Genomic DNA, 23746 nt, shown 5'->3' with positions numbered 1-23746 from the left:
GAGAATTCTGCAGGAGACCAATTCAGCGTTATTAACCAAATATCTCCCAGTCAACAAGCCAGAGAAACAGCCTGAGGATACACCATTAGTATCTCAGGGGACATCAGCGTTTTAAGAAACACACTTTAGCCGGGCGGTGGTGGCGCACGCCTTTAATCCCAGCACTCGGGAGGCAGAGGCAGGCGGATCTCCGTGAGTTCGAGGCCAGCCTGGTCTCCAAAGCGAGTTCCAGGAAAGGCGCAAAGCTACACAGAGAAACCCTGTCTCGAAAAACCAAAAAAAAAAAAAAAAAAAAAAGAAACACACTTTGGGAATACTGCCTTAAGGAAAACACGCAGACTGAGTTGATTCTGAATTTTGTCTCAGATATTTCTGTCAATATTACCCATAATTGCATCTAAAATTTAAATACAAACATAAAATGGGAAATATAATGGAAAATTTTAAATATGCCATTTAAGGAAGTTGAATCATGGTATTGAAAAATCTTGAAATAGGTCTACAGATAAGTTCAAATACAGAGTTAAAACTTGGCCAAGAATTACTTACATGTTCAGTGACTTCTCATTTTATTTTTAATTGTGTGTGTGTGTGTGTATGTGTGTGTGTTCCAAAAGAAGGTTTTGGAGCTCCTGGAGCTGGAGATAACTGATATGGTGCTGGGAACTGAATTCATGTCCTCTGCAAAAGGTGGTGCCTGCTCTTAACTCCTGAGCCACCTCTCCATCCCTGTTCAGTGACCTTTAACTCAGCTTTTCAAACCATGTGCATGGAAGAGGGCTTTCATTTTCAACCTGTTTGGAATGTGGGAAGATTAGTTATCGCCTTGTCTTTTCTCCTGTGTTATATGCCATGCGTGACATTTAAATGTAGAGACACTGTGTTTGCACAGTGATGCAGCAGAAGCCACCATACTACCCAAACTATCAGAAAGTGCTGCCTTCATGTTGTGCATAATCCCGGCCTGGCAAAGGTGACAAGCTTTGGGAAGTCCTTTCAACTAGACTGGAAATCTCCTTGGAGGGACCTGTGGTTCTGTCCCCACTGGATTTTCTGAGTTAACCACTGTCTCTTTCAGTCTTTTGCCTGTTGAGTTTACTAGTGTGGCTACGGGAGAGGAAAGCCTAATTTAGGAGTGTCTGGGTTCACAAAAGCAAGCAGACGTGGATGTCTGTAGCACCCTTGGCCTCCCGTTCCAGCACCTGTCACGGTGCAGCTGTGCCATTCGCTTAAGCAACCTTCTTCTGTCATGCTACAGGGCTGTCCTCACATTCGTGTCTAGACTGGTTCAGCACATGTTGACGCCATCGAGATTAGTCCAAGTCCAGTGGGCCTAGAACTCCTTGATTCACAATTCAGAGGTACAGTCCTCCAGTCCAGTGGTTGGCCAGTTTAACTCTGAAGCTCTGTAAATGCAAGGGCTCCGAACTTTTCGCAAGCTTCCCTGAGGTGGCTCAGGCTGCACCCCATCCCCCACCCCTCACCTCCCACCTTCCGCCCCACAAGCAGCAGTTTGCAACCCTAGCTGTGCTTTGGAGTCCCTGGAAAACTGTAAGGAATACTGACTTCCTGTCTGCTCCCCTCCCGGGGAGACTCTGATTCAATTGAGCTACAGTTTCCCAAGTACGCTAATGTGATTGCCACAGTGCAGTAGTTCTCAGCCTTGGAAGCATCTCAGAATCATCTAGAGAGCTTTTAAAATTCCTGATGCCCAGACTGCACCCTAGATCAACTTAATGAGAGTCTTTGTGGATGGGATCTGGCATCAGTATTTTTTACGGGTCCCAGATGAATACAATATTCAGCCAAGATTGAGAAATACAAGAGAAAAAAAAAAGTCTAGAGAAAGCAGCTCCTTCCACATGTCTAAAATCTGCCTTCTTCTACTCCCTCAGGTCAGTCCGGCCTTTGGTTCTCCTAACCCACAGGCTGGAGAGATCTTATACAGCTTAGCCATAGGAAAAAGACCATCAGATCTGGACTAATGCAGAAATAACAGTAACATAGAAATGGCCAGTTTAGGGCTGGAGAGATGGCTCCTTGGTTAAGAGCATGTACTGCTCTTACAGAGGACCTGAGTTCGACTCCTAGCATCCATAGGATAGGGGGCCGCTCACAACCCTCCTCTAACACTGTTTCATGAAATCTTACACCTGTGTCCTTCACTAGGCATCTGCAGTAATATGCACATACCCACATACAGACACACACATATAACCAAAACTAAGAAAAACATGTATTAAAAACTTGTCATTTTAAGTGAAGAGATGTTAAGAGGACATATTTGTGGTAATGAAGTTTCTAGCATTTAGTAAGTTTCAGATACTCCCCATAACTAAATAGATTATAATCTGGGAAAAACAATTTAAAATCTGAGTTTTCAGAGTAGCTAACATTTCTAAATCTGCCCCTCAGCAGTTTCTATACCCCTCATATTTTAAAGACTTGAAATTCCTTTAATAAGGAATCCCAATTGCCAGTTCTAGAAGATTCCAACCTGTCAATCATTTCTAGGATTTTGTTGTGTGTGTGTGTGCTCCATAGAACTACATAAGCATGGCATAGTCCTTATCCTTTTTTAAAAGACAGGTGTTGCGTTTATAATTTTGTTTCTTTACTTTGGTAGTGTGGGTTGTTCTTTTAGAGAAATTACTGAGAACTCGCTGGGACACAAGCACACTCACACTCTCAGTGGTCTAAGATGTGTGTGCTGGGAGGCACTATAGAGACTAGTGCAGACAGGAACCCACCCAAAGAATTGTTGACAACTGAGTTGCTGAAGGTTCTGTGGCCAAAGTCAAATCCAACAATGCTGTGTTTATTTGTGTTCCGCCAATTGTGAGGCCACATCCCATCACAGCCTACCAATCCAAAAGCAAATGTTGCCAAGCCATTGGCCAACTTTCAGAACAAATAACCCTTTCTTACTATGTGACCCACAGTGCTCAAAAAGACAGACGAGCTTCCTCCTGGATCAGAGGCTTCTGGTCACCAAGGAGTTCTCCAGAGGAATAGATGGTAGCAACTATTGTTGGGAAGACAATATTTTAGTTACTGAGTACAAAGAGCAGGACAATGATCGTAAGGGGCTGGGTCCTGCGTCCCACATCTGCCTCTCACGGCAGTTGTCGGGCCCCGGCTTCACTGCTGCCATCTCTCACTCAGCACCTCAGCTCCCAGCTAAACAGCAGTGTTATTTTTGTCAGGTGTGGAGTGATTGCCTCTGTCTGCTGAGGAGCTGTCTGCTCCAATCGCCATCTAAATCCAGCCTCTGGCCTTGTCTCCAAGGGGACAGTTCTGGCAACAGAAGCGCGTGAAGCCTTGGCCATTCATTCCCTGGCCCTCCATGATGCCGCTCACCAGTGTGCTCCTTCTGGGCTAACTTCTGCATCTGTTCTTCCTGTCATATTCCAGCTCCTTCGTTTTGAAACCTACTCTGGAGCTCACTGAGAGGCCACCGGAGAGAACAGAGAAGAGAGCTGCTCCTTCTCTCGCTGCCCTGAGGAGTTCAAACAGTGGTCTGTTCCTCTTGGCGCCTCCTCAATTCCCAAATCCATACAGTTCATCCTTGATGAGCTGTTTGGAGGGTTTGCGTTTCTCTGTTTTCTTTTTGCCATACAAGTGACTTACTCTGATCTAAAGTGGATGTTTTCTGCAAGATAATCTCACGTAGGGGAAGACCGGAAGTAAAAGCTCCCAACACCACCGAACTGATGTTCCAGTTCCCCTGAAGATTTGAGGCACATGTGCTAACACCAGCCCCGCCGCTCCCCTCTCTTCCTCCCCGCTCTCCGCACACCTATCCCAGCCCAGCACCTTCAGGAAGCAGGGTGTGACACACCCAGATCTTTCACCTCTTCCCACAGTGTCAGTCCATACCTATCACTGTTTTATAAAGCATATTCCCAGGGGGTAAATATGTGGTTCAGTGGGCAGCAAGCGTGCCTAGCATGTGTAGGACCCCAGGGTGCCATGCTTCACTGGGCAAGCAAGCAGCCTGCCAAGTCTTATTCATATCCTCAGGTCATGTTTGCTTTCACTCAAACGAAAGCCGTGAGAATGCCTAGCAGAAAGAAAAGGGAAAACAATGCCATTTTAAAGGGCCTCCGAAGAAGTTCAAGGACCTGCTTAGAAGGCATCAGAACAGGAGAAGGAAATTTGGTGTTTTATTTTGAGCTTTATTCCTCTCTGAATTCTGCTGATTTGGATCCAGCTTCTTCTGTCATTCCGATGACAGCAGGAGGGACCCTTCTGTGTTGGATCAGTGAGTGACTCTGAGGACTGTGAAACTGTCCCCAGTGTTGGTGATTGTCCTGTTGGGTTGATGTAAACAAACCCAGCTGCCCACACTACTTGCACCTGGATTCCTCCATTCAGGAGCGTCAACCTCACAGGTGTCTGTTTGCTTGTGTTCATACTTAAAACCAGCAAGGCTGTCTCAACCGACGGGCAAGGCTTATCAGAATTTCCTCTGAATAAATTACTCCCCTTTATTCTTCCATCTCTTGGGATTTCCTACACACACAAGTGTCCTCACATCTGTCTGACTTTGGAGAAACCTTATCTTGTCCTTTTCGGTAGGACAGCAGGACAATGACAGCCACTTTATAGCTTAGTGAAAAGGTTCTGGTGAGGTTTTCTCTTCCTAGATTTTACTATCTTGAGAAAGTATATAAATTTAGACTATTAAAAAGCTTGTAAGTGAAAGTTATTTGCATAAACTATGTCAAGTCTTTTTGAGTACAGAGGTACTATGATGTGGGGTGAGGCTTTCTTATTGCTGTAGACTTAGTGTTAGAGGCAAGGGATTTGCCAAATAGGCTTTAGGGCTGTTCAGGGTTAACACTAAAGCATGTTTCAAAATATAAAGTGATTTTATCACATTGCAAATGTATTCAAGAATTCAAGGAATTTAACACAAACAAAATAAAATTTATGTATGTGTATGTGTTCCAATTGTAACTACTTTATTCTCAAATAATTGTACATACTCATTTTCACTGAATTTTACCTCCCATTATTTTTTACCTTTTTCATGAGTTAATAAAAAGCATCCAAAGGAATTAGTCATTGAGCAGAAGCAGCTTACAACCCTGCTATGATAACTTTGATATGAAATTTGAAATTAGCCCTAGCTGCATGGCTTATTGTGGAGAGATAATAAGCACTTTTATCTCATTCTTTGGGTGACAATTGTATAAAGGGCGGTAGGTTTCTTTACACTATATAGTACATTCCCTGATTTAGAACAGAATAGACTGTGAGAATGAGAAAGTGTTTTGAAAAATACATCCATGTTTACAGGTAGAAGGTTGGAAAAACTAAACAATTGTCCCCAAAGACAGGGACTGAACTTGTGCTGTAACTGCCCCTTAGATTCTGACCTTCTTTCTACCAGATTCTATCATTCATGATAAAGCTCACTGGCTTTCAAATAAAAGGAGAAAGCCAAATTCGATGGTTCACATAGACGTGGATATCAGCAAAACCTCCTCCAGCAGTCATTGTCAGCTGAATTCCATAGAAATAGTCTTCCACAGCTGGCATGCTCCTTCACTCATAGTTTGCCTCGGTTACAGCTTAAATGGAAGTCCGTCATTTTCATATTGGAAACAGATTCACCACACTCTGACTTATTGGTCAATGAGTTTAGAGCCCAAAGGCTATTTCAGGAACAGATAAGAAAAGCTTGGAGTGACCCTGTCACGGACACTCAGCTACACTATTATCTCCATGTGTCCTTTTTCATTTATACTGCCACACATATTATCAAACATACAGTGTCAACGCTGTCCCCATATTAGTAATGCTGACAAACCTATTTTCATTTGTGAGTTTTAAATGCTTAACTTAAAGGTTGAGTGTGTGTTCTACTGGATTTAATACTACTGAAATTAGTTACTAGTTGGAATCATTCAATGAAAACTCAAGCCCTGACATTGTAAGGTGAAAGAGCAACCGGGTCTTGAGGGGAAAGTGGGGTGCTCTAGTTATAGGTCTCGGGCATACTTCTCTTTAACTCACTTCTGCTTCCTCACATTTGTGTTCCTCTTAAAGCAACATAGAACGTACATGTCAGAGACCCTTGAGAAAGAAGCTGTTAGAAAGATCTGTTGTCTGCTGGGTGTGGGGGCGGTCAAAGAATCTAACACACACTCATCAGACTAAGGACAGCTGAGGGCATTACAGACTCCCTTCTGTTTTAGAAACACGCAGTCGATGGTGCTCAGAAAGCAGCTTCTTAACCGGTTTGCACCATGACAAAGTTCTTTCAAAGGCAACACTAACAAAGACAGATACATTCTCTGTTCCTCAAACTAGTAGCTGGTAGTTTGGTGAAGTCCCACTGGGAAGTATATGCAACCTTCTACCGAGTTTGCTAGGAAAACAATCACACGTCAGCGTGAGTGCTGTCTGTGAAATGTCTCCTTACTAAAGAGCATTTTGGATTTAGGTCACAGTGTATTTCCCACTGGCTTGTGCTGTCAGTTCCAGCCATAAGGTGAGTACACTTGCCCTGTCCTCACAGATACCTTAGAGACTTAGTACAGAAATCTCAATGTAGAAAAGTCAGGACTTAACATTACATTGTTTCCCCCTCATAGGAAAGGAGAACATGCCATCAGAAAGTGAACCTTAAACGAAGAATAAAGAGCCAAGCAGGGCTGTAATAGAGTCGTCACTTACTGTAGCTGTTCTTCATCTCCTGGGTCCCTTTCACTTTGCCTCGTTTGTCAATCCTCAGATACCACTGTGTGCGGCAGAACAGTCTCCTCACCCTTATATCCCCTCCTTCCATGTAATCATAACTTCTTGTGTGTCGCTCGGGGCTAGAACAGTTCACATTCGTAGCCGTTTGCTCTGGACTCATGTCATTGCATGCTAGAGAGATAGTGCCCACTAGACAGACAAGCTGGAAGCATGACCTGCAGAGCAGAGTTGGCAGGATCCATGTCAGTATCCATTTGCGCATTATAGTGTAGTGCTCCGGGTGTTCATGAATAACATAATGAGAATTGAATCTTGAGTTGATTGCTACTCCTAGGTCATGGGCCTCCTCCTGTCTGTGAACTGTAGATTGATTTAAGAAAAGGTAGTCACTCTTTCCAAACTGGTAAGCTTATCTTTTAGCTTCTGATACCGATAACGAGATTCCTCCTTCTGGGACACAGTTGATAGATGTATCCTTATAAAAACAGTTTGCAACAAGGTCAGTTGCTGTAGTGCCGTTTGCTACTTGACTTCTGTTCACAATGAGAGATTAAGAATGGGGAGGAGAGGAGAGAGGAAGAGAAAAAGTTGTTCATATAAATTTCAGTGGGTAAGTAGTATAACATACAGTGTAGTTAAGCGTTGAAGGCACTCTTAAGACACTTTCCACAGAGGGTGTTAGCATCTTTACCACTCTGCATGGAGATTCAAACGAGCTGTGCATTAATGGAGAGACATCACAATAAAACTTCACCATTCATTCCAATTGCTGTCTTGTTAAGAGCGCCCTGTACTTAGAGCTATTGACTTAACTTGAGTTTTACAGCCACTATCGATAAAATAGAAATGTTGTCCCTGGATTTCATTAGTATATGCTTTTACATTTGTGCTTAATAATTATCTTCCCCTAAACTCCCCATATTTTTCAAGTTAAGTGTCGGGATCGCTCTGGAGAGCTTCCAGCTTCCTTTACCATACATACTAGAGCACAATTTCTGTAGATATTTACACGGTCCAAAAGTCTTTTCCCCTCAGTACAGTAACCACAGAAAGAGAAAACTTTCAGAAAAGATTGAGCATTGTTTTAAAGACGAATAACAGTAACTTACTTGTTCTGTTTAGAACAGCTGGGTACACAAGAGTTCCGTGTCTGCTGTCTGCCTCCTGCAACTTGAGCCTTTCTACTGTAGCTACAAACTAGTTCTCAGCTGAGAAATCCTCCAGCAGAATCATAATTGTTTCCATAAATCAACAGGCAAAAGGATTTTCTCCGTGTGTGAGCGCGTGCGCTTGTGTGTGTGTGCATGGAGCCTTTTATTCAGAGATTTTCAATAAATACCTTTGCTGACCTCATTGGAAGCAATTAAAACTTAACCAGTGAGCTGTTTGTTGAATAAAACAGCAGGGCTAGAAGGAGGCTTGTGTAATGTTGAGTGGTCATAAGGGGGAGCTATGAACACGGCTTATGTTTAAATCTCCAAGTGGGCATCCACTCCGTGGAAACAGACCTCTGATTCTCAGGCAGTTACAAGGAGAAAGGGAAATAAATGTTAGACTTTTAAAACACAGCAGTTGTACAGACTTTGAAAACATTTCCTATAACATGTATACCAGCTTTTTAATAGTTAGATGATCTTTGCAATTCATTTTTTTTTTAGTTTTATTCTCTCATATATTACATCCAGACTGCAATTCCCTCTTCCTCCCCTCCCCCAATTCTCTCCACCCATCTCCCCGTCCCTCAGATCCATGTCCCCTCCATCTCCCCTCAGAAAAAAGCAGGCCTCCCAAGGACATCAACCAAACAAGGCATAATATACTACAATCAGACAGGTACATACCATCACATCAAGGCTGGACGAGGTGACCCAAGAGGAGGAAAAAGAGTCCCATAAATAGACAAAGGAGTCAGAGACAGCCCCCGCTCCCACTGTTAGGAATCCCCTAAGAACACCAAGCTACTTATCCATAACATATATGCAGAAGACCCATACAGGCATACAGGGACCCACACAGGCTCATGGTTTTGGTCACCGTTGTTTGATTCTGGGGAGTTTTTTGGTAGGCGAGGTGCAAGGGGGATGGTTCTTCATACTCAGTGTGCTAGAGCAACCCACCACTCAGGGTCTGAAAGCAGCTATTCCTAGGCAAGCAAGGACATATCTTCTCACAGGTATTACACCATTGTGTGTGTGTCTTTAGACTGAGAAGACCCCGTTTCTTATTGGATTGGGATTCTACCAAACAGTGTGTGTGGCCTTGGACCAGTCACTTGGCCTCCCTGTGGCTCAGCTGCTGCTTCAGGTGTCAAATCAATGACCGTGTCTAATCAGACTGGTGCTGCTCTGTCATTTTAAGATCCCGTGTCTTGTGACTTATTAATACTGATGGCTCACAGAAGCAAAGGGGCACATGATTAGTAAAACTATTATTCTTTTAGAAAAATGGTTTCACCTTGGTGTTTGACTTGTGCTCCTTGAGAGCAATATCATAACAAATAACTGATAAATCCAAGAATAGAATTATAAGGTCATTAACTAGTGGGTATAAGAGAGCCCTTTTGCTTTCTGAAATGAGTTCTTGCCTATCCTGTACTGAGCAAGACTGTATTTTATATTTAGTATGAAGCCATTGTACCATCAGTCTAAATGAGTATTTAAGAATACATGTATTAAAATTCTCTTTTCCACTTACCCCCATCTCTCTCTCTCTCTCTCTCTCTCTCTCTCTCTCTCTCTCTCACACACACACACACACACACACGCACACGCACACGCACACGCACACGCACACGCACACGCACACGCATGCACAACTTTGCACTTAACATATACTACCACCAGGTGGTGCAGGTAGACCAAACAGAGACCGAGAACTAAGTTGAAACAATTGAAAGAGTTTGTCTCCCCTTTTTGACTGTGCTTGTAGGGGAGGCCGTCAACAGCACAGCCTATTTCAAACACACCTAGCTGTCTTTGGTTCGTGAAATACTGAAGCACCAGGTTTTCAAAGCAGAGGAGGACGCGCTCGCTGTCCTACAGCTGCATCTATTGAAAGCTGGAGGGCTCAGAACATCCCACCATGTCTTGCTCATGGAGGAAGAGGGAAGGAAAGGAGATATGATGCTGTTCTTGTCTTTTTTAGCAATACCCCACCAAAAAAAAAAAATCTGGGAAGACTAACAGTGCGTGGATTCAGAATTCCTAAGAGCTGTTGTTCCCTCCAGAGAAATGAAGGTTTTGCCATCAGTTCTCAGTGCCTACTGCAGAATACACAACCTCTCCTTAAAATGTGCTGCACAGGAGTACCTGCAATCTTGTTGAAAACAAGTTATAAAATTATTATCCAAGCAGTCACTGAGCAGGTTAATATCAGGCAGGGAATTGTATGGGTGGTTTAAATTCCTTTTGAAGTTATTGATACCTTTCCTTATTGGGGAATAATCCATTCAAGATGGGCCCACGATGGGGTGGGGAATTTCTCTCTTGTCCTTGCTAGTCTTCCTTGTTGGAAATGGTCCTCAATGAGCTGGCAGTCCAGTTATCTCTAGCGGGACCACTCTCATTGTCTCTCTGAATTACACAGTGGCTGTCATCTTCTGCTCTTACTGTGATACACACATGCAGCCATGGAGAAGCACAGAGCGCTCTGAGGACTCTGTTCTTCACTATTTCCAGATAGAGGTAGCTTCATCCTTAGTTGAAAATTTCTCCATCTTATGCATTTAAATCTCAGAGAAAAATATCTGTGTCCATTTTTCAAATATTTACTTTTAAGATGTCGTTAGAGGTGAATGTTAGCACCTGAAAAGCTTCAAATAAAAGTGTTATCTTATACTTGCCCCATGTGCTTTGGGAATAAAATACAATTAGAAATATAGAGAAATTCTTCCATGCAGCCAATCACTGTATCAACCATCTACCTTTTCCTAGCAATCTTCATTATAGTCTTCATTCTGTGGACAGATAAATGATAGAAACTTTGACCTATGGAATTTTATGTTTTAATTTCCAATTTCTTCACGCTTATACACATAAGCTATACACGTATATACAGGTGGTCTTTACTTTATATCCCACCCTTTTCCATACAAAGACGTATTATGACACACATACATTGTTTTGCATGTTGCTTTTATTTGCACTTCGTAAAAATACAAATTTCCCAAATCAGAGTTTAGAAAGCTCACTCATTTTCTACAGCTGAATGCCAGTCCATTGGATGAGTATATCTCAATGTATCCAGCCAACCTCTGTAAACACTTTTACCCATATATTTTACTGTAGAAATATTATAATGAATGCAGTTATAAATATGCTATTTTATGGCATACAAATACAGCTGTAGGGTCAGTTTCCAAAAGCTGTCTAGACATCTGTCTTCCAGTCCTAGGTAGGACAGGGACTCTTGAAATTGGGACTAGGTTGATCTATTCTTATAAATATGACTATATATGTCGTGCTGTACACCTGATACTGGTTCCAAACACCATCCCCTCTACGTTCCTACAACTAACCCCACAGTAGGAATTTGCCTTCATCATTTCCTGTGTGGTTTCAATACATAAATTCAGCCTTGACTCTGGATCATACTGTGCAACCAGTCTTACTTATCAACTTGATTCATCCATTGAACAAATATTTATCCAATAGCCCTGTGCTGCCAGATGCTGGGTTAGCCCTCTGAAGACACAATGGTGAGTATTTTGGAAGTGATCTCTGCCCTTCCAGAGTGTGCATTCCAGGGAGAGGAGAGCATAAACAAGGGGATCTGGGGATGGTACCGGGCGGGGAAGCCAAGACCTTACATTCCAAGACCCAAGAGAAGGACCACGCTAATGTTCAGAAGCGAGAGCCCGAGCAGGAGAAGCGCGAAGCTGCACAGGCAGACGGGATTTGACATTAGAAACTGTGTACGCAGCAGGAGGAACTTGGGCTCATTTGAAAAAGACGAGAACACAGGAAGACAGACCTGTCTTTCCAAACACGATGGGCCTGGTCAAAGGCAGTAATTTAAGCTAGAAGAAAAGCCATGATGGAGCAATCCTGAGGTCCTTGATCGTGTAAACAGCCCGCTTGCCCTTGGCATGATGCCGTAACATTTAAACACTAGCTGCACATAAGATGCAAAGTGTGAGTCATACATTCAGCATTGCGGTGTGCCTGTGACTCAACTTATAAATATCTCCGTTTACAAACGCCATTTGAGTCTCTCTATTCCTGAGTCTATAACAACATTGCTTCATTTAATTCTGTATTTATAAAGCTCCCTGAAATGCTAATCTAAATTTAAAATTCTTCAAATTATGTTATGAATTTACTAAATTGTAATCTGACTTTAATCCTAAAGGAAGATCTACTTGGAACTAGTGGCCTATTGCTTGGACAGTTGCCATTTCAGTATCATTAAGGCACATGGATGCCGTGTTCTTGGTGGCCTTGATTCTCCAGTCCTTAAGCTACTTCTAAACTTGAGAAACGTCCTCCTTGACTCCAGCTGTCCAGTGCTGCCTGACTTTGACAAAGCAGAATGCTAACCGAGGGTGTTTGCAATGGGGCTTATTACATTATTGTATAAGTTATCATTTTAGGTTCCATATTAGTCATCTACATATCAGTGCAACAAAATCTGGGGTAAAGCTAGTAAAAACATTTTTTACATGTTTTGCAGACGTCAGTATGTCAGAAAAATGGTTTAATTTTTATTTCATTAGTTTTATAATTATGACTGGTCAGTACTGGGTAAACTTTTAAAAGTGGGATACAGGTAATTTTCCAAAGAAAGACAGGCAGAATGCTATAGGGAAACCTGTCTTCTGTTGAGGTACCCTGGGACCAGGACACCACAGTGTACTGATCCCTTTGAACAGAGGACACTGTTCAAAGAACTGCAGACAGAGACTCTTTCTGGGAAATGAATCCTTCAAAGGAAACTCTGGTGAGGAGTTCCCTCCAGAGAACTGTTACCAGTCAGGGAGGAGGGGCTGATACCACAGCCGCACCCTTTCTGACCTTCTCTTGGAAACAGAGTTTCCTTTCCTAAAGAGTTTTCAGTCTGTATACAAGACACCTACGCTTACCACATGCTTCCCCACCGAAAGTTTCTCTGTAAACCCCGGGAAAGCCTCAGGCCTCCATTCCTGCCTGTACTTCAGGATGCCACACAAGCTTCCTGTCTGTACTTCAGGATGCCACACAAGCTTCCTGGCTTCCTGTTTGTTCTTCAGGATGCCACACAAGCTTCCTGTCTGTACTTCAGGATGCCACACAAGCTTCAATCAGCTGTGTTCTTTGAGAATCATATTGTGTGTGACTCCTGAGCATTCACATGTAATCAAAATGTTTGGTTTCTTCTGCTAATCATTCTTATGTTTATATAGTTCATGCCTCAGCTAAGGGACCTTGAAGGAAAGAAAGAAGGTGGTTTTGACTTCTCCATAATATTCAGTCACTGAAGGATAGGTACCTGAAAACCATGTATCAGTGTAAAACTTATGATTACAACAATGTCTGATGAATAAGAGAAGGGCAAGTTGTACTCACCTATGAGCCTCCCATCCAGCTGGATACCCATGCTATCTTAAAAGCTTATTCAAAGTTTTTCCTCAGTGGTATTCAATTCAAATGGACTGAATCCTTTTTATTCCTCTATTTGATTCCAAAATGACCAGTTCTTCCACTACAACTTCTTCCATGCCTGTTTCTTCTTGTCAATCCTTATTTTCATGTGAACTCTTTGTTACTACTTATCTTAACAGTTCAGGATCCAGCCCAGGGAATGGTGCTAACCACAGTGGGTGAGACTTTCCACCCAGTTCACCTATCAAGACAATCCCCACAGGCATGCCCAGGACACCTGTCTCTCAAGTGGTTCCAGATCTCATAAAGTTGACCATTGAGGTTAACCATCACAACCATCCCCGTCACCTTGACTCCCAAGCACATCACTTTAAGCATGACCGTCTACCACAAGGACAACCCACCAAGTCTACTGTCATCTAAATGTAGCCTGGCCCCGTTAACCACAGCTGGGTCATCTTCTGTATGCAGGCCCTCGGGGACACTTTTGAGGATGAGAGAACCCCCTTCATCTTAGGCTTTCTGCCTTTTAATGAACTTGGGTCTTCACATGATGGAACCTCTGATAGGTAAAGATTTAATCTCAGGAAATCTTCCCTATTGTCTAGGGGTAGCACAGGAGTTTTTGCTTCCGCAGCACTGATTTTTTTCAACACTTACAGATCTTTTCTTAGACCAGCCTGAGCGATTTCCTGTTTTGAAATTTTCTCCCCTGAAAATTTAATCCATTATCTTTAAACTCAATTTCACTCAAGTTCTCAGGACAGGGCCAGACTGAAGTCACATTGCTGACCAAAATAGCCCATGGGTGGCCCCTAGCCCAGTCCCTGATAGAATTCTTTTTCCCCTCTGAAATCATGAGCCAGGTCTCTACTGGCTGCATTTCTTTCAGAATTCTTGTCTCCCAAGCTCCTACCAGAATAGCCCACCACTCTCTGCTTCCAACATGCTATGGTTTCTCAAAGTACCAAACTTTTCCACATTGTAGCCACAACCATCCCAAAGGTCAGGTTTATCCACATGGTCATGATTATCAAAGCAATAGCCCTCCTCCTGGTAACCAATTTCTGTTTGGTAACTTGTTCTGTTGTTGATATGGAATGCCTAACAAAAGGAGCCTAAGGAAAAATGAGCTTATTTTGGTCAACAGTTCCCTGGTAAAGTCCGTCATGGTGGGGACTTCCTAGCAGTGAGGTATAGACGAATTTCTAAATGGTCTTATTAAATAAAAAACACGGAGCCAGATATAGAGGTTAAAGCCTGAGAGAGATCAGATGAATAGGAACAGCCACAAGCTAACCTCACCTCATCTTCCAAATGTGAGATACTTCCTGTCTACCCACGCCTATACGCCTTACTGTTCTGCCATATGATTTACTCTCTCTCTCTCTGTCCAGCTACATCACTTCCTCTCCCCTCCCAGCTCTGTCACTTCCTCTTTGTCTGTACAGACCTCCAGATCTCCATGGTTAACTAATGTTGGAATTTAAGGCGTGTGTGCCACCACACTTGGCTGTTTCCAGTGTGGCCTTGAACTCACAGAGATCCAAACAGATCCCTCCTTGCCAAGTGATAGGATTAAAGACATGTGCTACTGTTGCCTGATTTCTTTGTTACTTGTATTGGCTTTCTTTTTCCTCTGATCTCCAGGCAAGCTTTATTTATTAAAGCACAAATAAAATACCACCACATTTCAGCACAAATAAAATATCACCACAGTGAGAGGTTGTGGCAGATGGTCTTATCATGTCTGCACTCAGGACACAGGAAATGCTGAGTATGATATCTGTATCTCTTTGTCCCTTTTGTGTAGCCCAGAATCAACCAAAGTGAAAGTGTCTTCCCACCTCAATTAGCCTAATCAAGTTCACACCCTACAAGTATGTCCAGAGGCTTGTCTCTTGGGTGATTCTAGATATCCTTAAGTTAATTATTGAGATCAACACCACACCCATGGTTATCAGATTAAAAGATAAATAGGCTACTATTATAGCGAATGATAGAAAGGAGAGAAGCTACTGGAATCAGGTCACAGAAAGTCTTTCTAAAGAGATGATATGTAGGCCAAGAGCTGAGCAGTAAGAAGAAATCAGAAGGCAGAAAAGTTCCAAAGAAATCCAAAGTTGTGCGGCGAAAATGAGCACACTGCTTCCTGGAAATGAAAATATAATGGTCCTAGGGAATAAGGGGGAAATTCTGTGCGGAAACCAATGTGACTTTGAGATTTGCCCCTTCCTATTATAGCTTCTCCTCCTGTGTGAACGTGAGACACCTCACGAGACGTGCCTTTTGGTCATCTAGGAAATAATTAAAACATAAGTAAGGAGACCACTGGGAGACCATGGTTAAAATCCAAGTCAGAGATCGTGCCTTGGACTAGGATTATAGCAGCAAGGCTGGAAACAAATGTGCAGACACGTTAGAAGCAAAACTTGGTGGTAGGTGATGAGTAAGAACAGATCAGAGTTCAGTTGAAGAGGCTTGCCATGTGAAATGGATAAACAGCAGTGTCCTTTGCTGAACTGAGAAAGATGGATGTGAGGAATGCTGTGGCCCAAATGCAGGTCAGTGTAGATGCCCCCATCTACACCAACTGTGACCTTCTGACTTCCTTGAAATGAACTAGTTACACAAGAGTGTGGACGTGAAGACAGAAATGCATTTGAACAGTATCTGGCAATACCAAGTACAAGTGGAAGGCTTTGCTTGTGCTGTATTACGTATTTTATTCAGAACGTTGAGAATGAGGGCTTGGAAATGGCTCTGTGGGTGAAGGAATCCCTGCACAAGTGTGAACACATGATCTCAGATCCCCATCCCTCATGTAAAAGCCAAATGTGGTGGAAAGAGACAGTAACCACAACATTGGTGTGGACACAGGAGGATCACTGGAGCTTGCTGCCTGCTAGTCTAGCAAAAGTGGCCAACCCTGGGCTCAAGAAGAGATACCCTGTCTCAAAAACAAGATGGACAGTGATAGAGAATGATGCTTGAAATCAACCTCTTATCTCCACACACACATACAGTAGGCATGCATACCTACTCACATAGCACACATTCACACATATAACACACACACACACACACACACACACACACACACACACACACACACACACACATATATATATATAGACCAGTCTTCCCTTGTTTTTATAATTAAGAATGTCTCTGATAACCAGTGTATGATATGTCCCAGTATTAAAGCAAATGAAGTGTATGAACAGTCAAGATTATGTTATATGACTTTAATATAAAAGACTAAAATGGTTTAGTCCTTTGATTTGAAGCCATAAGTGAGTCCCGTGGTTGTCATCAAATGTTGGGTGCGTATTCAGTTCAATCCCTGTGATACTGAGAGTTAAATTCCTTGAGAAAAACAATGTTGGAATTTTTAAGAAATACTTAATATCCTCTGGTCATTTTTCCTAAAATAAAAGTGCTTTTGTTTTTACAGTTCCTTCCAAATAAGAAAATATATTTGTTGAGAAACATAATAGTAAAATAATACATATAAGCATGTGTAGCAGGAATCTTAAAGGTTCTTATTAATAAAATCAAACCCGAGGCCAGTTATTGGGGTCAATGCTGGTAGATCAGAGAGACAGAACAAGCCACAGCTATCTCTCACCTTGCCAGTTCCTCAGCTGGTCTTGTCTCCTCAGACTGGAAGCCTCTGAGTCCTCATCCAGAATGAATCTCAGCTGAACTGTGTTGCTCCAAAGCCTGAATGCTTAACCAGCCAAAATCTTCTAGTTTCTGGTCCTCACACCTTATATATCTTTTTGCTTTCTACCACCACTCCCTGGGATTAAAGGCTGGCTTTCTGGGATTAAAGGTGTGTGTCACCATGCTTGGCTATTTCCAATGTGGCCTTGAACTCACAGAGATCCAGAGGGATTTCTATCTCTGGAATGCTAGGATTAAAGGTGTGAGTGCCACCATTTTCTAGCCTTTGTATCTAGTGGCTGTCTGTTCTCTGACCCCAGATAAATTTATTAGAGTACACAATATTTTGGGGAACATAATACCACCACAAGCATGCAAAAACAAAATAGGTCACACAATGAAATGAAAAGAACATGATAAAAACTAAAGAAATGTCTCTGTCTAATGCCAGAACATGGCTCATTTGAAAAAATAATAATCATTTTATGTGAACTAGAACAAGGCCAGTCTGACTGAGGTGGGTAGAAAGTGGGCACTGCACGTGGCCACCATAGATTTCCAAGTGAGTTCATTAAAGGAAAAAAAATATTTCTTTTTATAGAATATTTTAAAATTCTATAAAAAGGCATAAGAGGCACACAGAGCACCAAATAGGACCAGAAAAGAAACTCCCCGTGGTGCATAATAATCGAAACACTAAATATACAGAACAAAAAGTTACAGAATATTTTAAAAGAAAGGATAGAAATGGGCCTAGAGAGATGCTCAGGAGTTAACAGCACATACTGTTCATGCAGAGGACCCAAGTTTAATTCTCAGCACCCACATCAAGAAGCTCACAACCACCTACAACTCCAGCTTCAGGAAATCCAAAGGATTCTTCTGGCCTCTGTGGACATATGTACTCACATGTGCATATACCACTCACTCCTCTCCCCAAAACACATATACACTTAAAACACACACACACACACACACACACACACACACACACACAATTAAAAGTAAAATAAATGTTTTAAAATTATTATTATTATTATTATTATTATTATTATTATTAGTGTTTTGCCTGCATGTGTGTCTTTGCACCATGTATTTGCCTAGTGCCTGTCAAGGCCAGAAGGTGTTGCATCTCCTAGAACTGGAGTTACAGATGGTTGTGAGCTGCCATGTGGGTTCTGAGGGTCTAAACTAGGTTCTCTGAAAAAACAGCCAGTGCTCTTACCTACTGAACCATCTCTTCAACCCCCAGGAATAAAATAAATTCTTTTTCTAAAGAAATGTTGTTCACTAATGCCAAGCACTATTCATATAGTAAATAATAGTAGATGAAGCTTAGCTAAATATGTAAAAGAATATGGAAAATATGATATATTTAATTTATAATATAGATACAAAATTATTAATATAGATGCTTGACAATTGCTTTCCCTCTTAGATAGTTCTGAACTTCCCGTGGCAATGGGTACATCATATTACTTTGTGCAACCTTGGAAGCATCAACAAAGCAGAAGACTAATTTTAACCCAAACTCAATTTGAATGCTAACAAATATCAAATTCAGAGGCTCTTTTTTCTAATTATTCAAAAAAATAATGCTTTCAATTGTGTTTTTATTTTCATTCAATTCTTAAAAGTTTCTAATTTAGTTCTTGATTTCTGTCATGACCTAGTTCTCATTCAGTGGTGAGTTATCAGCTTCCATGAGTCAGGATACTTTCAGCTGTTCCTTTTGTTCCATGGTAGTCAGGTAGACTGCGGACGTTAATTTGATTTTCTCGTATCTGTTGAAATTTGCCCACAGCTCCAGAGAGGCTACCTAACAGGGAAAGACCCTAGGAGGGACACATGAATGGCCCAGTGAAGAAGTGAATGAGTTCTACATGAGTGGACTGGGAAGGCGGGGGCGGCGGAGGGCCAAGGAGTGGGGGATGAGAACATAGGGAAATGGGAGGGTCGAGCTGGAACAGGGATAGAGTGGGAGGGCTGGAAGAGAGATACCATGATATATGAGGACATCATGGGAATAGGAAAAAGCAGAGTTCCAGGGAGGCTCTCAGGAATCCACAAGGATGAACCCACCTGGGAGTGCTGGCACTGGTCTAGAGGGTGCCTGGACTGGTCTACTCTGGTGACTGGTCTAGTGAATACCCTAACCACCATCATAGAGCCTTTGTCCAGCGACTGATGGAGGCAGATGCAGAGATCCACATCCAGGTGTCAGGCTGAGCTCTGGGAATCCAATCAATGAGAGAGAGGAGGGATTCTGCAGGTGGGGGACATCGAGATCATGATGGAAAGATGTGCAGAGATGACCAGTCACACTGATGGAAGCCCATGAACTGTAGACTAGTGGCTGTCTACAGTCCATGGGACTGGACTAGGTCCTCTGGATATGGAAGACAGTTGTTTGGCTCGAACTGTTTGGAGGGCACCCAGACGAGGATCAGAATCTGTCCCTGGTGCATGGGCAGGCTTTTAGGAGCCCAGTGCCAGTGGTGTGACACCTTGCGCAGCCTTGGTGGGGAGGGGCTTGGACCTACCTAGGCTCAGTGTGCCGGGCTCTGCTGACTCTCCATGGGAGACCTTGATTTGGGGGATGTGGGGATGTGGGGTGGCTTGGGAGAGAGGACTGGGGAGTGGGAAGAGGGAGGAGATGGGATCTGTGGGTGGTATGTAGAGTGAGTAGAAATTTTCTTAATAAAGAAAAATGAAAAAAAATTGCGTGTCCTATTGTGTGACCAATTTTGGAGAAAGTGCCATGAGATTCTGAAAAGAAAGTACATTCTTTATTGTTGGAGTGGAATATCCTGTAGATGTCTGTTAGGTCCATTTGATTTATGATGGTTTTTTTTTTTTTTTTTTTTTTTGGTTTTTCGAGACAGGGTTTCTCTGCGTAGCTTTGCGCCTTTCCTGGAGCTCACTTGGTAGCCCAGGCTGGCCTCAAACTCACAGCGATCCGCCTGGCTCTGCCTCCCGAGTGCTGGGATTAAAGGTGTGCGCCACCACCGCCCGGCTAATGAAGAAGGGGCTGGACATGGTGACACAGACCCTTTTTTTTTTTTTTTTCATTTCATTTCAGGGCTGAGGATTGAACCCAGGGCCTTGCGCTTGCTAGGCAAGCGCTCTACCACTGAGCTAAATCCCCAACCCCGATTTATGATGTTTTTTAACTCCAGCATTTCTCTGTTTAATTTTTGTCTTAGTAGGCTAAAGTAGGGTACTGAAGTCACCTACTATCACTGTGTTAGGGTCAATGTGTGATTTTAGTCAGGGTTAATATGTCATTTCTTTTATAATTGTGTACCTTTGTGATGATACATAAGTATCTGGAATTGTAATATCCTCTTGGTGAATTTTTCCTTTAATATAGTGGTTCCCAACCTATAGGTCATGCTCCCTTTGGTGGTTGAACAATCCTTTCACAGGGGTTGCACGTCATATATCTTGCATGTCAGATATTTATATTGTGATTCGTAACAGTAGTAAAAATTATTTATGACGTAGCAACGAAAATAATTTTATGGTTGGCGGTCACTACCAAATGAGGAACTGTATTAAAGGGTCGCAGAATTAGGAAGACTGAGAACCACTGTTTTAATGAATATCTGGTGTCCTTCTCTATGTATGTTAATTTTGGCTTGAAGTCTATTTTGTCAAATATTAAAATAGCTATATGCCTGCTTGCTTCTTGGGTTTGCTTAATTGGAATACGTTTCCAGCCTTTTACCCTAAGGTGATGTCTGTTTTTAATGGTAAGGGGTGTTTCTTGGATGAAACAGAAAGATGGGTCCTGTTTTCTAATCCAGTCTGTCACTCTGTACTATTTTATTGTGGAATTGAGACCACTAATATTGAGAGTCATTAGTGAGTAATTTTTGTTGGTTCCTATTATTTTGCTGTGGTGGTGTAGGTCTCCTCCTTTTTGACTGGCTGTCCTGGGATTGTTTGTTTCTTGTGTCCCCTGATGTAGCTAACCTCTTCAGACTGAAGTTTTTCTTCTAGTGCCTTGGGTAGAGCTGGATTGGTGGGCAGAAGTTTCTTTAATTTGTTTTTACAATGAAGTGTTTTTCTTTCTCTGTCAATTGCAGTTACTACTTTTGCCAGGTATAGCAGTCTGAGCTGGCACTTGTGGTCTCTTAGAGCTTGTAGAATGCCTAACCAGACCCTGCTGGCTTTCAGCGTCTCCACTAAAAACAATCATGTTGTTATAATGGGCCTGCATTTAAATATGTCTTCGTCCCCCCACCCCCAGCAGCTTTTAATATCCTTTTTGTTCTGTATATTTAGTGTTTCGATTATTATGCACCATGGAGAGTTTCTTTTCTGGTCCTGTTTGGTGCTCTGTGTGCCTCTTGTGCCTTTATAGGCACCTCCTTCTTTAGATTGGAGTAATTTTCTTCTATGACTTTGTTTAAGATATTTTCTGTGCCTTTCATCTGGGTTTAAGCTCCTTCCACTGTCTCTATTTTTTTCTTTTTTAGATTTAGTCTTTTCATGGTCTCCTATATTTCCTACTTGTTTTGTGCCTGGATATTTTTAGATTTACCATTTTCTTTGACTGAGCTATCCATTTCTTCTACCTTGTCTTCAAGATCTGAAATTCTTTCTTCTGTGTCTTTTGATCTGTTTATGAGGCTTCCCTCCAAGGATTTTGTTGAGTTTTTTGTTTACAGATTTATTCCAGTTTAGGTTTTCTTTAGTGATTCTATTTCTTTGTTAAATTCTATTTTTGTGTCTTGAATTGTGTTCATTATTTTATTCAACTGCTTGTGTTTTCATGGCCTTCATTAAGGCATTACTCAGATGCTCATTAAAGTCCTTGTGCATATTCACAACTGCTGTTTTGAAGTCCTTGTCTTGTGCTTTAGTTGAGTTGCTTTTCTGAGGGCCTATTGCAATAGGTTGGCTGGCTTCTGGGGAAGGCATAATGTCTTGGCTGTTCATGTGTTTTTGCTCTGGGATCTGGGCATCTGGAGTTATGATGTTTGAAGAGACTCTTGGTGTAGATATCCAGTCTTGTCTTTGTTGGGTAGGTGCTCCATTCTTTGGTTGCCATTGTCTACTCTGGATCCTAGTCAAGTGCAGTGGTTGTGGGGTCTCTGAGTAGCAGCCTAGTGTGGCCACTGTGGGTCCCTGGTAGAGAGTGATTCTATGGTTCAGCAGGAGTCACAAAGGAATGGAGATGGGTTAGAAGGAGAGGCTGAAATGGACCCAAACCAAGAGACTAGTACATGAAACCACTTTATTTTAAGTGACCCTAAGAATTATACATTTTTGAGTAATACCCATCATGTCATTTTTGCCTTGGATCAGTAAAATTAAAATCAATAATTCTAGTTTTTAGTGTAGTTAAAGAGTTTAGTTAAAGACTAGTTAAAATAATGATCATTTATGCCATATTCTTCCCTTGTTTTCCTTGTCTTCCTCATTCATTCCATTCCATTTTATCCCACTCAGCATGCTATGTATCAGGGTATGTTGATACAGTTTATTTCCAAAGTAAGCATCAAATAGAAAAAACAAGAAGCTGATTCAAAATTATCAAAATATCACTGTTCTTATTTACAATATATAAAATTGTATAAAATTTTATATTGTATACAATATATAAAAATGTCTGGCACATTTTACTATTATTTGCAACAATTTCATATTTGTACTTACTAGAATTTTATTGAGTCCTCATGCTCTTAGACTTAGCTTGTATCTTCTAAACTGAGAGGCCATTTTTTTCTCTGTTTTTTACTCCCTTGATTTCCTAGGTATAATTTAAGTTCTGATACTTGCTCCACATCCTCTCCAACATAAGCTGTCTTCAGTGTTTTTGATCTTAGCCATTCTGACAGGTGTAAGATGGTATTTCAGAGTTGTTTTGATTTGCATTTCCCTGATGACTAAGGATGTTGAGCAATTCCTTAAATGCCTTTCAGCCATTTGAGATTCTTCTGCTGAGAATTCTCTGTTAAGCTCTGTAGCCCATTTTTTAATTGGATTATTCAGTATTTTGATGTCTAGCTTTTTGAGTTCTTTATATATTTTGGAGATCAGCCCTCTGTCAGATGTGGGGTTGGTAAATATCTTTTCCATTCTATAGGCTGTCATTTTGCTGGCAGTGGTCCAGAGGGTGCCTGGACCGGTCTACTCTAGTGACCAGCCTAGCAAATAACCTAGCTCTCATCATAGAGCCTTTGTTCAGTGAGTGATGGAGGCAGATACAGAGATCCATGGCCAGGCACCAGGCTGAGTTCCGGGAATCCAGTTGATGAGAGAGAGGAGAGATACTGCAGGCAAGGGATGTTGAGATCATAATGGGAGGACATGCAGAGATGACCGGCCACACTAGTGGAAGCCCATGAACTTTGGACTGGTGGCTGTGGAGCCCCCATGGGACTGGACTAGGCCCTCTGGATACAGAAGATGATTGTTTGGCTTGAACTGTTTGGGGGACACCCAGGCAGGGGGATCGGGATCTGTCCCTGGTCTATGGGCAGGCTTCTGGAACCCGGTGCCTGTGGTGTGACACCTTGCACAGCCTTGGTGCAGTGGGAAGGGGCTTGGCCCTGCCTAGGCTCAGTGTGTCAGGCTCTGCTGACTCTCTATGGGAGACCTCAATTTGGGGGATGTGGGGATGTGGGGTGGCTTGGGAAAGAGGGCTGGGGGGTGGGAGGAGGGAGGAAGGGTTATCTGTGGATAGTATGTGGAGTGAGTAGAAAGTTTCTTAATAAAGAAAAATAAAAAAAAAAAGTTCTGACACTTATTTGCTGATACCAAATATTTACAAAGGC

The 23746-nt window shown here is 42.2% G+C and overlaps 2 protein-coding genes across 2 annotated transcripts in view; one reads left to right on the top strand and one right to left on the bottom strand.

Annotated features, from left to right (window-relative positions):
* The window catches only part of Fgf7 (fibroblast growth factor 7), a 51782-nt gene extending 43765 nt beyond the window's left edge, over positions 1-8017 (bottom strand). Inside the window, exons 1-2 of the mRNA XM_006994068.4 lie at positions 7821-8017; positions 6688-7244 (exon numbers count right to left, since the gene is read on the bottom strand). Coding sequence (XP_006994130.1) covers positions 6688-6973 — 286 coding nt within the window. The 5' untranslated portion in view covers positions 6974-7244; positions 7821-8017. The remainder of the gene's footprint in view (positions 1-6687; positions 7245-7820) is intronic.
* Positions 1-23746, top strand: part of Fam227b (family with sequence similarity 227 member B) — a 166265-nt gene that overhangs the window by 103864 nt on the left and 38655 nt on the right. The gene's annotated exons all lie outside the window — the stretch shown is intronic.

This window comes from Peromyscus maniculatus, chromosome 4 (genome assembly GCF_049852395.1).
Source record: "Peromyscus maniculatus bairdii isolate BWxNUB_F1_BW_parent chromosome 4, HU_Pman_BW_mat_3.1, whole genome shotgun sequence".
Classification (NCBI taxonomy): domain Eukaryota; kingdom Metazoa; phylum Chordata; class Mammalia; order Rodentia; family Cricetidae; genus Peromyscus; species Peromyscus maniculatus.
This window is presented reverse-complemented; position numbering and strand designations above follow the sequence as displayed.